Source organism: Coturnix japonica, chromosome 9 (genome assembly GCF_001577835.2).
Source record: "Coturnix japonica isolate 7356 chromosome 9, Coturnix japonica 2.1, whole genome shotgun sequence".
Classification (NCBI taxonomy): domain Eukaryota; kingdom Metazoa; phylum Chordata; class Aves; order Galliformes; family Phasianidae; genus Coturnix; species Coturnix japonica.
In genome coordinates this window covers 20965699-20979870 of record NC_029524.1, presented here as the reverse complement: position 1 = coordinate 20979870, position 14172 = coordinate 20965699, and the positions used below count along the sequence as shown (strand labels likewise).

Sequence of the window (14172 nt, the reverse complement as noted above, 5' to 3'; positions counted from 1 at the left end):
GGCAGCGTGCATTGTCAGCTCAGCTGTGAGCAGGGTGCTCAGCGTGCTCAGCGTGCTTGCTGTGCTCAGCCCCTCACTGCCCCTTTGGCACCCTCTGTGTGTGCAGTGGAGGGGAGCAGAGCCAGCTGCCCGCTGCACAGCCCTCATCCCCTCATCCATCTGCTGCTGTCACACTGTGCTTAAACTTTAATTAGCATCAGACACGCTCTGTGCTCCCCACTCAGAACCTGACCCCTGGAGGAGCCTGACTCCCACCCCAGGCAGTGTGTGTGTACTTACAGTGCTGCTCAGATGTACAGACACACCCATGCACTACTTGTTATTGTGATAAGGAAAAATCTGAATTTTCAGGAAAACTTTCCAAATGTGTTTAGATATTTCTCCTCACTGTGTTTGGTTTTTTTTTTTGTTTTTTTTTTTTTTTTTTTTTTTTTTTGTTTTTCTTTTAAGCATGAAACATCCCATTCTAGAAATGACATGGGGAAAAACTGTAGCTGAGGCTCATGGATTTGAAGCACCACACGGAGCATGTGCTGGTGTTTGCTGGTGTTCATCCAGGAGCACAAGTGGAGCACCACGCAATATAGGTTTATATACTTTATAGAAAGACAAGTATCTGTATCAGCAAGGTCAGCCTGTGCACCACTGCAGCTTGGGGCTCCTGAGGCAGGCGCTGCTGCAGGTCACTGTGAGGGGATTGCTCATGGCACACAACTGTGCAGGAGCCAACCTCTGCAGATAACTGGGAGCTGGGCAGACCCTTTGTTCCTCTTCTGCTGTGTGCCCTGAGTGCTGTCCTTGTGCAGCAGTGTTGGTAGGATGAAGCCCTTCCTTGCACGTGTGGTTGGTGGGTGAGGCACAGTGCACGTGCTGAGCAGCTGGAGCACAGTGCCTGACTGGGAGGTAAGGGCATGAAGGCAAATATATCCTTTTGCTCTGGGTTCCATCACCCCTTGCATTGGAAGCTCTCAGTGCCAGGTGCACAGCATCATGCCTGTGCTGGCTATGGCGTTTTGTCCATGTTTATTTGTACTGTTGATGACAACTTGCTGCCTACTGGCTAGGCAGAACTCCCTATGGGCAGGGGGGGCTGTGATGGGCACTGCTGGGTTTCAGCTCACATTACTGTGCCCTGGGTTCACCCCTCACCTCGGGGCACAGCACTGTGAGTGCATGTTATGTTTCTATATACAACTCCTCATCTTGAGGCACAAAGCTGTTGCTGCGTGGATTTCTCTACAAAATGGAGCTCTGGAGGGAGTTAAAGGTTGGGGTTTTAAAGCTTAGAGCTCTTCGTGGACAGAAATGATGCCTCTGTGTGAGGTGTCAGCAAGATGCTCTGGGGCTGGGCCATCCCCTGCTCTCTTGCTGCCTTGCTGCCTGTGGCAGGGCTGTGCTAGGAGCAGGGTGGGTGCTCTCCTCCCTGCCCCGTTCCCTGCTGCCCGGTGCTGCAGGGCTGTGCTGTGGCTCCCTGAGAGCTGCAGGTGGATCAAGCAGTGCTGGTGATGGGCAGTGGCTGTATGGCAGTCCCCTTGCTGTGCCTCTGCTCCAGATCTGTGCTGCTGAATTCTCAGTTCTGTTCACAGCAGTTGCTTCTCAAATCAGGTCTGGAGGAAAGAGAAGCAGATGCCTCATTAAGGCTTTAATCCAAGAGAGAAAGGGTATTGTGATCTGGGTTTATCATCTAGCGTGTTATCTTTTATTTACTATCTGTCACACCAACAGTTATCTGAAACCTTCTCTTGTTGTTAACTTCTTTAAAAGCTGGTGCAGGTGGTGGCTGCTGAAGGTAGCAGTGATGAACACCTCTGTCCTCATGCCGTGTGACTTTAATACATCAGGTCTGCGGCACCAGTGGCTGTTTCTGTGTCCTTGGGTTTAGAAAAGGGGAACTCGAACCCGGCCAGGCGTATCAGCAGCGCGTTGAGGAAGTGCACCAGGGAGCAGGCCAGGATGATCCAGAAGGAGTCTGCAAACCGTTCACTGTGGGTCTTAAATGTGAAACTTTTCTCCTTAAAGTTAGCGATTTTCTCTGAGAGGTGGTGGATCTTCACCTCGGAGGAGAAGAGGATCATGATGAGGCAGCCGCAGGAACCTGGAAGGAGCACAAGATGCCCATCATGCTCGTGCCTGCAGGAACAGCTGCAGGTCTGTGGGCTGCTGGAACTGCCCCACTGCTGGGGGTTGGCTCCCATCTGCCATGCTGCCAAACACCATGGGCAGCATCCATGCCCTCTGCTCTGCTGTGCATAAAGCCATGCAGCAAAACCAGCCCCTTCTGCCTGCCTCCCATGTTCTGTTTGGTCCCCGTGCAGTGGCCCCACACTGCAGTGGATGTGCAGCCTGCAGAGGGTACTCACAGGCAATGAAGCTCCACAGGTACAGCCCCACGGGGCCATGCAGTGTTTCGTAGGGGCTGCCAAAGGCGTTGTACAGGAAAAAGCCCATTGCCACCAGCGTGAAGATGATCAGCACCGTGCAGAAGAGAATGATGCTGACGTGGATGCTCGCAGGGATGATCTTGAGCAGGTCTGGAAAAACTAAATATGAAGTTAGAAAATAATATAAACATTAAGCAAAGTTAATTTGCTTTTGTCTCAAATGGTGATTACACCACTTTGGTTTATGTGGATATTCAGTGCTGCTTTGTTACCGTCATGATTTAAGAATTTGGCTCAAAATGTTTGGTTTTATCTGAAAATCTGAAGCAGTAAATGTTAAAAGTTAAGATATCTGCATCTAGAAGTGACAGCTGGGTGAACATGAGCAACCAGCAGTGCTGGTGTGTGCTGCTCCTATGGTGGTCAGAGCTGTGGGGTGAGTGATGGTGGGCGGAAAGGGGAGAGTGTGGGTGTTTCCAGAGTGGAAATAGAGGGAACTCCCTGTGAGAACCCACTGGGAGCTGCTGCCAAGGGGAGATGTGGACACCCCAAAGATGGGGGTTCCGTTCCTGTTTCTGTGAGTACAAGGCTCACGGGGTGCGTTGTATCTGAAGCAGAAGGCCCAGAAAAAGCAAGGTAAAAAACTGAGAGGAAATAGAGACCAACTTGATTTGCTACTATGGAATTTAGTTTGCTAAGGAGAAGTTACTGCCCTGGGCTGGATCTTTCCCTCGGCACCTGCAGTTACAGTTTTTGTCACTACAATTTTGTGACATATCAGGAAAAATTAATTCCAGCGGCAATGCCATCTTGCAAGAAAAGCATGCCCAGTAATGAATGAAATACTGTGTTAGTGTGCATGCCTGTGACCTTTAGAAAACGAACTGCTGACCTAGAAACTGATGAGAAGCAGCAGGAGTAAATGAGGCAGAAGGCCTTCCCCGGCTGAGCAGAGCTTGCTGGCAGAGCAAATTCATTTCACAATTAAAAGAGATGTAGTGGTCAGGGGGGAGCATTTAATGGAACAAACACCGAACTAAATCACTTGGCCTGTTTTCTATGCTGTTCCTCTTAGACACACTGGTGAGCATCACCATGCGTGCACTGCTGTGTGGCTGTTCTGCTGTCTGGGGTGCACATGGAGCTCTGAGGGCTCTGTCCCACTTGGGGAGGGGCTCCTGCAGCTTTAGCACATTGCTCCCAAGGTGTGTTTTGTAGTAACTGCAGGTGGCATGCAGGGTATATTGCAAGAGATGACTGTCATCTGTGCTGCTACAAGCAAACTGTCTTCCCTGCATCATTCCATGGACCTTATCCTTAGAGATGAGCAGATTGAGTACCACATGCAAAGCAAAACCATTTTTAACTGTCTTTGGTAAAATTTGGTATGTCAGGTACTGAGCTCTGTTTGCACATCAGTTGACTGAATGTCAGCCAGTAACAAGTGAGCAGCTTTCAATCCGTACTGCAGGCTGGAAGCCTTGGGATGCCTTGTTTCAGCAGCAAAGTGCACCCATGCCTCAGCCTCAGCTCCTTCATGGGACTCCTGCTAGTTTAGTGTCTTTTGCAACAGAACAGAGGCTGCAGCATTGGTGCATGCACACACACACACACGAGGATGACAAAGATTAGGTGAAAAATGAAAATATTTAAAGTAATAGCATATACGTATTTCAATTGTGGGTGACTGTAATTGAAACACAGATTGCTGAAAATATTAGTGAGCTTTGCCAGTGTCAGAAAAAAAGGTAATTAAAAGCTGAAAGATGAAGAGCAGCATTTGGCTTTAGAGCATTTGCTCCTGCTGAGCCCCGTGAGGTACAGGGCTGGTACCTCCCGGTCCCCGAGCAGCCTTCAGTTATCCAGGTGCCTCTGTTACTCACATGAGAACTGGAAGGGCCTCCCGCCGAGCCCGCACTGCCTCACTCGCTCGCCATGGAAGAGCCCGTACTGGATCTCCCCGATGAACTTCTCCAGCTCCGGCCCGGTGGCGTTGACCAGCAGCGCACCCGTCTTGCAGAGGATGGTTCCCTTCACCCACAGCTGTGTGCCGATGGCTGCTGTGGTTCCCAGGGCGCACACAAAGCTGAACACCCCAGCCAGGCAGAAGAGGATTTTCTTCTGTGGGGGGGGCATGGTGGTGGGGGGGGGCTGCACTCTCAGCAGGGGGCTGGTGTGGTGTCCATCACTGGGAGGTGCCGGGAGGGTGAGTTCCTCCCCATCCCCCTGCAGCTCCTCTAACTGTGCTGCAAATGGAACAGTCTGCAGGGCGATTCAGTCCATCCTCTGTGTCACTTGATAGTGGAGAAGTAAGGCAACAAGGGAACGTGTAATTCAATGAGTGCTCCACTTCCCAGCTGTCTGATTGGACAGGCTGTGACAGGGCCAGGCTTGGCTGCCCCCTGGGTTATTGGCCGTGCAGAAAAGAAGCTTTCAGAGGGCTCTGTGTGCTGGGAATCCCTCAGAGCCAGCAGTGCCGAGCTGCTGGGAGTACTCACAGTGCAGGGGAGGGCAGTACAGAGCTTGGGCTGGGCTGGGTGACCCTACCTGCACCCGGTGGCACCTGTGTGCGAGCTCACCTGGTGTGGGCCCCTGGCACCTGTCCTGTCCCTGCTGCCCCTCCTGGAGCCGATCAGCCCCAGGTTTGGAGCCAACAAAGGGCTTTGGGCTTTTTTCACTTTTCAGTTCTCTGACCAGATCAATTCAGGAGTGGTTCGTTACCTGGGTGCTTGTCTGCAGCAGGAATGCTACATAGAATTAAAATGAAGCAAGGCAGTGTGCAGGTAAATGATTATCTAAGCTACACTTAAAGCTGTGCCTTTTGCTGTGATCATTGGGAGTAACCAAGAGCTGGCTCTGAGCTCGGTGCTGAGCAGGAGGCTGCGAGCGGTGACTGGGAACACTTCCCTTAATCACAATGCACTGACTGCTGCATGGAGAGGGACTGTAACATCTAGGCACAACTATGACCACAACACTGCAGTGAAAGCAAAGACGTGAGCCTGTATGTACATATCTAACAGGTTTGTGGGAAGAATTAAATGGGAGAAAAATATAACCTCACTGTGATCACACTGATGATGGATTTTTTCAAGATTCAGCCTTCTGGTGGTGTTTCAAATGAAGCAGTAGTTTGTGCCTTTGAAAGTTCCGTGCTCTTATGAATGAACTGGGAACGCCCCTGAGGAATCCTGCAGCAACTGTGGGACATTCTGCTTTACTGGAATCTTTGGAAGATGGAGATGTGTGTTTAAATACAGCCAAATGTGTGTTTAAATACAGCCTGAGACAAAGTCTCAGGAATAAAACCTAATGACTCTCTCTTTTCCTGCCTTTGGCAATAGGAATCATCATAGTTAACTCGTATTGTTATGAGGTGTACTCAGAACCATCCGCAGCTCGCTGTCTGACCCCGTGTTTCTAAAACACACGGTGTGTGTGTGAGCCGTCCTGGGGCTGCAGCGCGAGGAGAGGATCTGCGAAAAACAGTGGATAGAAAGATGAAAAACAGCTTCCGTGCTCACTTTTACAACGCTGATGCGGTAACAGCCGTGCAGCAGTTCGGAAGATGGGCCCCGCGCTGCAGGACACGACACAAACTGGGATGGAGAGCGCAGTCCTGCTTCAGGAAGGGAGGTGAGCGGCTCTGGGTCCGGGAGGGAGCTCGAGGCTGCGGCCGCTTTTATTCCGGAGATGTGAATCGGCAGCTCCAGCTGTACCGGCATCCTCCGAGCCGCTCTGCGGGGCCGAGCTGGGAGCGGCGGGGCGGAGGGAGGAACTGCGCGTGCCGGTACCGGTACCGGTACCGGCCGGAGCCGCAGAGCCGGGCACGTGCCGGCAGCCGGGGCCGCTTCCACGGGGCGGCGATCGACCGTCCGCGGCCGCTAAAATGAACGACTTCGCAAACGGGAGCGCGGTACCGCGAGGAAGCGCGGAGGGCCGGGAGCGTTCGGGGGCTGCGGGAGGGTCGGGGCGGCGTCACGGCCGGGTCCGGGGGCAGCGCGCCCGCAGCCAGGAGCGGAGCCGCCCCCGCCCCGTGCCCGGCCTCGGCGGCGACGCGCAGCCCAACCCCCGGCGCGGCGGGGGCTGAGGCGGGGGGCGAGCGCCGAGTGCTGCTCCCTGCCGGGTGCTGCTCCCTGCCGGGTGCCGCTCGCTGCCGCTCGGAGCCCGCTCCAGCGCCCGCCCGCTGCGCGGCGAACATGAGCGATCATGGCCGCCTTCGGGCTCCTCAGCTACGAGCAGAGACCGCTCAAGCGGCCGCGCCTGGGGCCGCCCGACGTGTACCCGCAGGACCCGCGGCAGAAGGAGGTGAGCGGAGCCGAGCCGTGCAGCGCCGCGCCGAGCGGAGCCGGCTGCACCGAGCCCGGCCCGCCCCGCTCCCGGCCGCCGCCCTCGGCTCCCGGCCCGGCGCCTCCCCCGAAACTTTTGAGCGGTGCCGGCCGCTGCGGAGCCGCCGCTGACTTGCATTTTGTGCGGCGAGCCGGGGCCTGGCCGTGCGGGGTGGGACGGGGTAGGGCCGGGCCGTGCGGGGCTGCGGCTGCGGGTGCGGCTGGGTCGGGGGGCGGCCGCGGTCGGAGGGGTCGGCGGCCCCGAGCGGAGCTTCGCCGGCGCTTCCAGACCCGGAGCGGCGCCCGCGGGGCCGTGGCGTGGCCCGGCCGGGTGCGGCGGCCCGGTGCAGACCCGAGCGCGGCGCGCAGCGTTGGGCGGGCGGCCGCTCCGGTCCGCGGGGCCGCAGAGCGCTGGTGTCGGTGCACGGCGCTGCCCGTCCGCCGTTCATCCGGGAGGGTGGGAGAGGCCTCGGGTCGGGTCGGGCTGTGCGAGCGCGGCGCCGCGGATCTCGGAGCCGTGAGCCGTGAGCCGTGAGCCGTGCCTCCGTGACCGACGCACGCTGCCCGTTTCCCTTCCCGTGCCGCTGCCCGGCGGTCCCGCCGCGCTCCGTGCAGCCCGATGGGGAACGGCGCGTCGTCGCTGCCCTCTCGGCCCGTCTGCTCTTGGGACCTCCGTAAAGCGGGCGGTTAAAGCTAACGATTGATGGCTGTCACTGGCTGCGTAGCAGGGCAGTGCAGGTTGGCAGTGGCCTGGGCTAACGCAGTGAAACGTGTGCGTTCCAACCTGCTGCCAACCCTTGGAGCGTCTCTGTCTGCTCTGCCCTGCAGCATCTTTATGCTTTTCATCCTTGCACTGATGCACCTGTCGTGTTGAAATAAAGCTGCCAATTAGGGTGGTTAGAAGTACTTTTGTAACACGTGTCACTGTGTGTGATCCTGACCCGGCGCATGGAGCTGCTCTGAGCTGAGCCATGGCTGTGTGTGGGACGGAGCCTTGGTGCCGGCTGGGATGCAGGGGGTACCACTCCTCTGAGGGTGCTGATGTTCTTGTTATGAAGCACAGGTTGCTCGTTAACCTGTAACTGGTGGAACACCTTTTAAGGGGTCACTGCTCAGAACAAACCCGACATCCAGCAGTGTGGGCCCAGCCCCAGGGGGTTTGTGGCAGCGGTCACAGCTCAGGGCGCAGTCCTGGTCCCTCCTCGCAGGGCTGAGGTCTCACAGCGCTGCTGCGGCTCTGCTGGAAGTGGGGCCTGTGTGTGGGAGGGAGGAGTGGGGCAGGGATGGACTCAGTGAGTGGATCGAAAAGGAACGACCGTGTGCAGATCCACTGTGCTCCTCCATGAGTGTGATGGGAACTGTTCGGTTTCTCTCTGAAGGACATTTTTGGGTCTGAGGAGACAAAGAATGTGTTTGAAAAACTCTTCAGTTTGACTCTCACAGTGATAATAGAGCACTGTGTGTTGTCTGCTTGGTTTTTACCACCTGTCTGCATGTTTATTGGGCTATTCACGTTTCAAAGCCCTTTTAAGCCTTGGTTGGTCTTGGTTGGACCCTTCTTGATGTCTGGGGAGCAGCTTGCTGTCCCTGCAGGATCTGACACACTGTGTGGTGCACACGGCGTCGTGTGGAGCTCCCGTGCTTGTCCTTGTGAAGGGACTTGCAAATCCAGCCAGGAGAAGGATGTTTACCCTGATGTGCTTAGCACTGGCTTTGCTGTGCTGCTGCTCTGTGTTGGCAGTTTTGCCTTGCACTAGGACAGCCGTGCTGGAAGATAACGACCCCGAGCCATTAATGGGGCGAGTGTGAGGCATCAGGAGAGTTCCCGTGTGACCTCAGCTGAATTCTATGCATTGTGTCCCCAGGTGGTGTTATCTGTTTAATTTCTATCTGGTGTTTGGGTTCGTAACTGTCCTGTGTTCCATGTTTAAAATTCCTGAGCCCCTGCTGAAGGCAGAAGTCGTACTAATAATCAGAGCCAGACAAAACCAAAACGTTGCTGTGTTTATGCTGTCAGCCCATCCCAGCTTGCTCCCACAGCAGCGGTAGATACGGCAGTAGGACACACGGCTCTCAGTTACTTACAGTATGGTGATATCTAGACAGCTTTTTTCAGAAAAGGAAGAGTTTAAAGATAGCAGAACTGGGGTCATCTCTGGATATGGCTCTAATAGTAACATAGATCTCCATCTGTTTGCTATTTACCTTTTATTTATTTTCTTATAATCTCTTTGATGGTTTTCATCTCTGCATTCATCTGTGTTTTCAAGGCTGTCTTGGGGATAGTGTGGGTGGAGCAGTGTTCCAGCACTTCTTGTTGATTTCATTTACAATTCAGATGAGTCTCGCTAACTTCCTCAACCCCAGAGAGCTGAGATTTCTTCTAAATACAGTGATGTCTTCTGTGTTACTCCCAAACTTTGTGAAAGTGCTGAAAAGCAAAGCATGTTGCAAAGCAGAAGAGAGTCAAATGAATGGAAGCTTCTGGGTCACTATTTTGGGGGATGCATTTTTCCAAAACTGAGTAATGAAATCCGATAAAGTCGCTATCTTCTTATTTTATTTTGCCCTCTTTTGTTTGCTGGGTGGTTTGGCAGTTGCTCTTTGTTTCCATAGGTTACCCCACCATCATCTTGGGGATTGCTTTTATCCTGGCCTTGCGGAGCTGGTGAAGCACCTTTGGGGCAGGTGGTTGGTTTGATGACAGTGGGTTCTGCCTTCTCAAGGAGAGCCTCCCCAGTGTGCTCAGGGCTGTGCTGCCTGGACGCTGCCCAGCTGCACGAGCTCCCTGCAGCCCCTGCTCCCTCACCCTGCTGCCTGATAGTGGGGCCTTGGGATGAGCCACGGACGGCTCAAGCGAGGAGGAGGCCTTGGTTCCTTCTGCCTTCCCCTGAGCAGCAGTCCTCTTCCAGCAGCACAGCTTGTGTTCTTATCACGTTATGGCCTTGAGGTCTGCAGTTAAGAAAACACTTAATGGGAGCAGGAGAACGTGGTGTTTCTGCTTACTAACTTGTTGTGGACACACAATACGTTTCAAGGGTTGTTTGGGTGTGAAGGGCGAGCAATTACATCAAGTTTCTTTATAAAAACACGCTTCTCAGAACGATGTGACACCCTAAACTGTCATTTCATCTTTCTCCCTTGCAACTCTCTTTGCAGGACGAACTTACTGCAGTGAATGTAAAGCAAGGCTTCAGTAATCAGCCTGCCTTCTCAGGAGATGAGCACGGCACTGCTAGAAACATTGTCATCAATGCCTCTAAGGTAGGACAGGGCTGTTCAGTCTGACTGTGTTCACTTCACTTGCTCCTGAGCTGACCATGGTTAGACTTGGTTTCTAGCTGGAAGTCTTCATGTTAATTACAGAACATAGGGATGCTGTGTGGCGTTTCTGCTACCTGCTGTTATCAGTCTGCAGAGGGAAGCACAAAGCTGGCACTAAGTTATCAAAAATCTTCTAAAAATGTTTCCCGACAAAGTAATTTTCTGCTGTTTGACTCTCACAATGTGTAACACTTAATGGCTTATTGGGAAATGCAGATTTACTTCTTCAGCAAAGCTCCTTTATTTTAGCAGAGCGTGCATCTGAAATGAGAGGAGATATAAGTAAACTACAAGGTTGTTATTGTTACTGTTGGAATGATACAGTTTCCAGTTACATTCTTCTGGTTTTGTTTGGATGGAGTTGCCACCTGCACTTAATTTCTCTCTGCTGTTTTAATCTGGTTTTGACTATTGAGTGTAACTGCGAAGTACAATGAGAATTTGCTTATAGTTGTTTGGAGGAATTACCACAATCAGTTCAGTATCTGCGAGTATATTTATTAGAAAATCAAGTGTCCTGTTCTTACTGCCTGAAGATGAATTGCTATTGCGGTAACCTTGGTATGTAAATAACCTCCTGCAGCAATTCAGACCTTCCTTGGGCTTCTTTATTTATTGTTTTGCATTCTGTTTTGGGATTGATACTGCTGGGGAGGGCAGTTCTACAGCATTGTCCATTTGGAAGCTCTGAAGCGATGGCGAAGGCAGTGTTAGTAGCAGGCAGGAGGCTTAGCAGTATCCCAGTCGTGGCATTTTTGCCTGCTGTTAAGATTGAAGGAAAGACAATGATGCAGTTCTTGTGACAGTAAGACTTGTTCTTAATAGAAGTGAAAACCAGATATGTACCCTAAGGTGTGTTATAATGCTGGAAAGAGGGATGTTCTGAGGCACTTGTAGGATATACTCAGCTGGGCCCCAAATCCGAGCTGTGCAGCTCTTGGTATGATGTGGCTCAGGGGATTTGCAGCCCAGTCACTGTAAGCAGTAACTGCATCTCTGGTATCTTTGAGGCCTGCTCTTCTTTGCGGTGGTTTTGGTGTCTTGCAGCTTCTTTGCTGATATTGCAGAAGTGTTATATGGGATCTGAATGCCAGGAATCACCATCTTCTGTCTGCAAGGAATTGAAGTGTAATCTTATTAGACCGATAGCCTGGACTAGTGCGTTGACTGCATCTATTGAGATGGAAGTCCCCTGGGCACTGATGTACAGTAGATGCTTGCTAACTGCTTTGTCACATGTATGTTTATTTTTCTTTTTACCCACCAGATCGGCGCTTACTTCAGCAGCATATTAGCAGAAAAGCTAAAACTTAATACGTTCCAGGACACGGGAAAGAAGAAACCACAAGTGAATGCCAAAGACAACTACTGGCTGGTCACCGCTCGCTCTCAGAGTGCGATTCACAACTGGTTCACAGATTTAGCAGGCAGTAAACCACTGACTGTTTTAGCAAAAAAGGTATAAGAGTGCTCCTCCTATTGCTTGGATGTTGACTTGTACCTAACCGGTCTATAAGGATAAGGCAGTATTCACAAAACATGTTTAAAGGGTTAGAGTTTAAGATCTATCTGCTTTCAAAAAAAGTAAGTTTCTGATTTTGTACCCTTTGCGCCTTGTTTACTGAGCTAAGGGTAATGAGTAACTAATGAGATTTTGCCAGCAAAGAATAACACTGAGCTCTTAAGTGTTATTCCTTGTCTTAGCATTCTGCAGCTTCTTAACAAAGAGGAGAATAAACTGAGCAATTTAGTTTGGGTCTAGGGACCCCAAACAGCTTGTCCCACCAGTGATGTGTAAGTAGCCAGCTGGTGAAGGGCACAAACTGCTCTGCCACCAGTAGGGTCACCAGCAAATCACACTTTTCTATGGCAAGTGTACAACTAATCTGCAGTTTCCCTTTAATCTTATTAGGTGTTTACTTTATGACTAGAAGCACTACACAGATTTATTTCCTTGTTTATTCTTTAAAACCCCCCACAAAACTGGAGTTATGGGCATCTTAACAACTGTGCATAAGCATGTTAAGAGCCCTGTGAAACTAATTGGGTAGAGTCTCTAGGCTGACCCCAGAGGAGTCTTACTGAAAAGGATCAGGGCTTTGTTTGCTGCACTGATGCACCTTTTTTCTCCAGGCATTTTGGTAGTGTAGCATTTGTGCCTCCATTCCCTTCTGTCTCCACTGGTTATGAAATGACTTTTTCTCACGTGTTGCTTTGACAACGCTTTTGGAAGTGATGCTCCCTTTGTGCAGAAGGGCTTGAGGATTGCTGTGACAGCGTAGGGGGACATTTCGTCCTGAAGTCTTGTGGGACCAGCCATGTTCTGCATGTGGGCAGGTGTCACAGCTGGCCAGCTTGCTTCCCTGGCACACTCCATCATTGTGGGCTCTGAACCAGGGGCACTGAAGATACAGACAACATCTGTGCAACTGAACCCTTAACCAAAATCTTGATTTGTCTTTATTTTCCAGAAGTTCTGAGGATCAGCTTGCAGAACTTTTTCTGCACTTTGGATGTCCTTGGCAGAACTGAGAGGTTTGCTAGTGGCATCTCAAAGCTGGGAAGTGATGTTACTAGGTGTAACCGGGGGAAAGCGTGGGGCAGCTGTTTTGTATTGTCAGATCTCTTTGTATGTGTTTAGACAGTGGATTCTGTCAGCATAGAGGCTTCCCTGGTTGATGAAGAGGTCTGCTGCTGTCAAAGCAGTAAGCAGAGGAGGCCAGGGCTCACCTGCAGGTGCTGGCTGCTGTTTGCATTGTGCTTTATCTTGCTTTACGTTTCATTTCAGGTTCCAATTCTCAGTAAAAAAGAGGATGTTTTTGCTTACTTAGCAAAATATTCTGTACCACTGCTGCGAGCAGCATGGCTGATCAAAATGACGTGTGCCTACTATGCTGCCATTTCTGAAGCTAAAATTAAGAAGCGCCAGGCCACTGATCCAAATATTGGTAAGTAAGCAGCATTGATTTCTAACTGCTACTCTTGTTCATTGCATCAGTGTTACTTAATGCCCGTGCAGTTAAAAACGATTTTTAATTGGTTTTGCTTAGAATTGTGTGTCAAGGAGTACAAAGAGTCATGCAGCTCAACTACAGCCCCATTGGCTCGTTCTCCTCCCAGCTGATTTCTCCCTCAGTCTCCAGGCACAGCATCTGAGGAGCTGGCTGTGCTGTCTTAACCACTGATCCCGGCCTCTGGTGGGGGAGCAGGTGTGGCAAAGGCTGTGCTAAGTGGTACTAAGGAGTAAAGTGAACTGCTGATTTAGGAAGCCTGAAACAAGATACTACTTTCAAAGCCTGTGTGTCAGAACATAAGTGACGATGCATGTATTTTAAGTTCTGATGGTGAATGATGCTGTCTGATGCCAAGACAGCAGGCCAAACAGTGAACACCTCTAAGGGACCCTAGCCCAGAATGTCGTGTCAGATTGGGTCTCCATAGGTATGGCAAGCTGCTGTGCTGTAGCGAGGTCAATGAGGTTTTAGTGGGGGATAGCATAGCTCCCTGCTCCCTCATGCTGCTGCTCCTGCTAATGTGGGATGAATCCTCAGTGGTTTTGGAATTACCTAGCAGGTCTGGGTGACTCCATCTTTCTTACTCTCAGCTTTGTCTTCTGTCATTCACACAGGGCTTTGCACCAAGAGATCCTGAAACCTTCTTTCCTTCCTCTTCCTTTCTTTAAAAATGGGAGAGGTGGAATCCTCATGGTGTGGGTTTCTGCTGAATACAATGCATTTGTCCTTCTTCAGTTGTATGGGCTGGCTGCAGTACTGGGAGGCTTTCTTGTGCACATCCATCTGCATGGCTTCCCTGGTCCCATCCTTGCTTCAAACTGTGCCCTGTTGTGGGATGGGAGGGAGTCAGTGGGAGTCAGTGAGCCTCTGTGGTCCTGTTGGGTGTGTGCCTGCAGTTGGGCAGCATTGCATGGCAGGGCAGGCTGCCAGTAGCTGCAGGTGCTGCGTCTCTTTGTAAAGGACTTGGCCTGGGGGATCGGTGTGTAAGCCTGTACTGTGGCCTGCAAGCCAGATTAGGTTATCTGGGGTCCTTGAGTAAGAAACTTGGTGTGTATTATTGTGTATTCTTTGACATTCCCTCTAAAGCTTTAGATCTGAGCTCTAGGGAACAGAAAGGTGGTTGTG

The 14172-nt window shown here is 51.5% G+C and overlaps 2 protein-coding genes across 5 annotated transcripts in view; one reads left to right on the top strand and one right to left on the bottom strand.

Moving 5' to 3' along the window:
* Nucleotides 1–1606: 1606 nt before the first annotated feature.
* Nucleotides 1607–6238, bottom strand: CLRN1 (clarin 1). The gene is made up of 3 exons (XM_015872165.2): nt 4265–6238; nt 2361–2540; nt 1607–2095 (listed from the first exon to the last, which is right to left on the bottom strand). The coding sequence occupies exons 1-3, from the start codon at nt 4515–4517 to the stop codon at nt 1830–1832; spliced, it is 699 nt and encodes a 232-aa protein (XP_015727651.1). The 5' UTR covers nt 4518–6238; the 3' UTR covers nt 1607–1829.
* Nucleotides 6239–6453: 215 nt separating this feature from the next.
* Nucleotides 6454–14172, top strand: part of MED12L (mediator complex subunit 12L) — a 90772-nt gene continuing 83053 nt past the window's right edge. For all 4 annotated transcript variants that reach the window (XM_015872148.2, XM_015872149.2, XM_015872147.2 and 1 more), the window contains exons 1-4: nt 6454–6689; nt 9869–9973; nt 11301–11492; nt 12822–12981. In XM_015872148.2, coding sequence (XP_015727634.1) covers nt 6591–6689; nt 9869–9973; nt 11301–11492; nt 12822–12981 — 556 coding nt within the window. In that variant the 5' untranslated portion in view covers nt 6454–6590. The remainder of the gene's footprint in view (nt 6690–9868; nt 9974–11300; nt 11493–12821; nt 12982–14172) is intronic.

Excerpts from the sequence above, each read along its gene's own strand:
- CLRN1 (XM_015872165.2), bottom strand. The coding sequence starts at position 4,517 with ATGCCCCCCCCACAGAAGAAAATCCTCTTCTGCCTGGCTGGGGTGTTC. Across the intron at positions 2,541-4,264 it reads GAGGCCCTTCCAGTTCTCAT|TTTTTCCAGACCTGCTCAAG; the intron begins GTGAGTAACAGA and ends CTTCATATTTAG. Across the intron at positions 2,096-2,360 it reads CCTGTGGAGCTTCATTGCCT|GTTCCTGCGGCTGCCTCATC; the intron begins GTGAGTACCCTC and ends TGCTCCTTCCAG.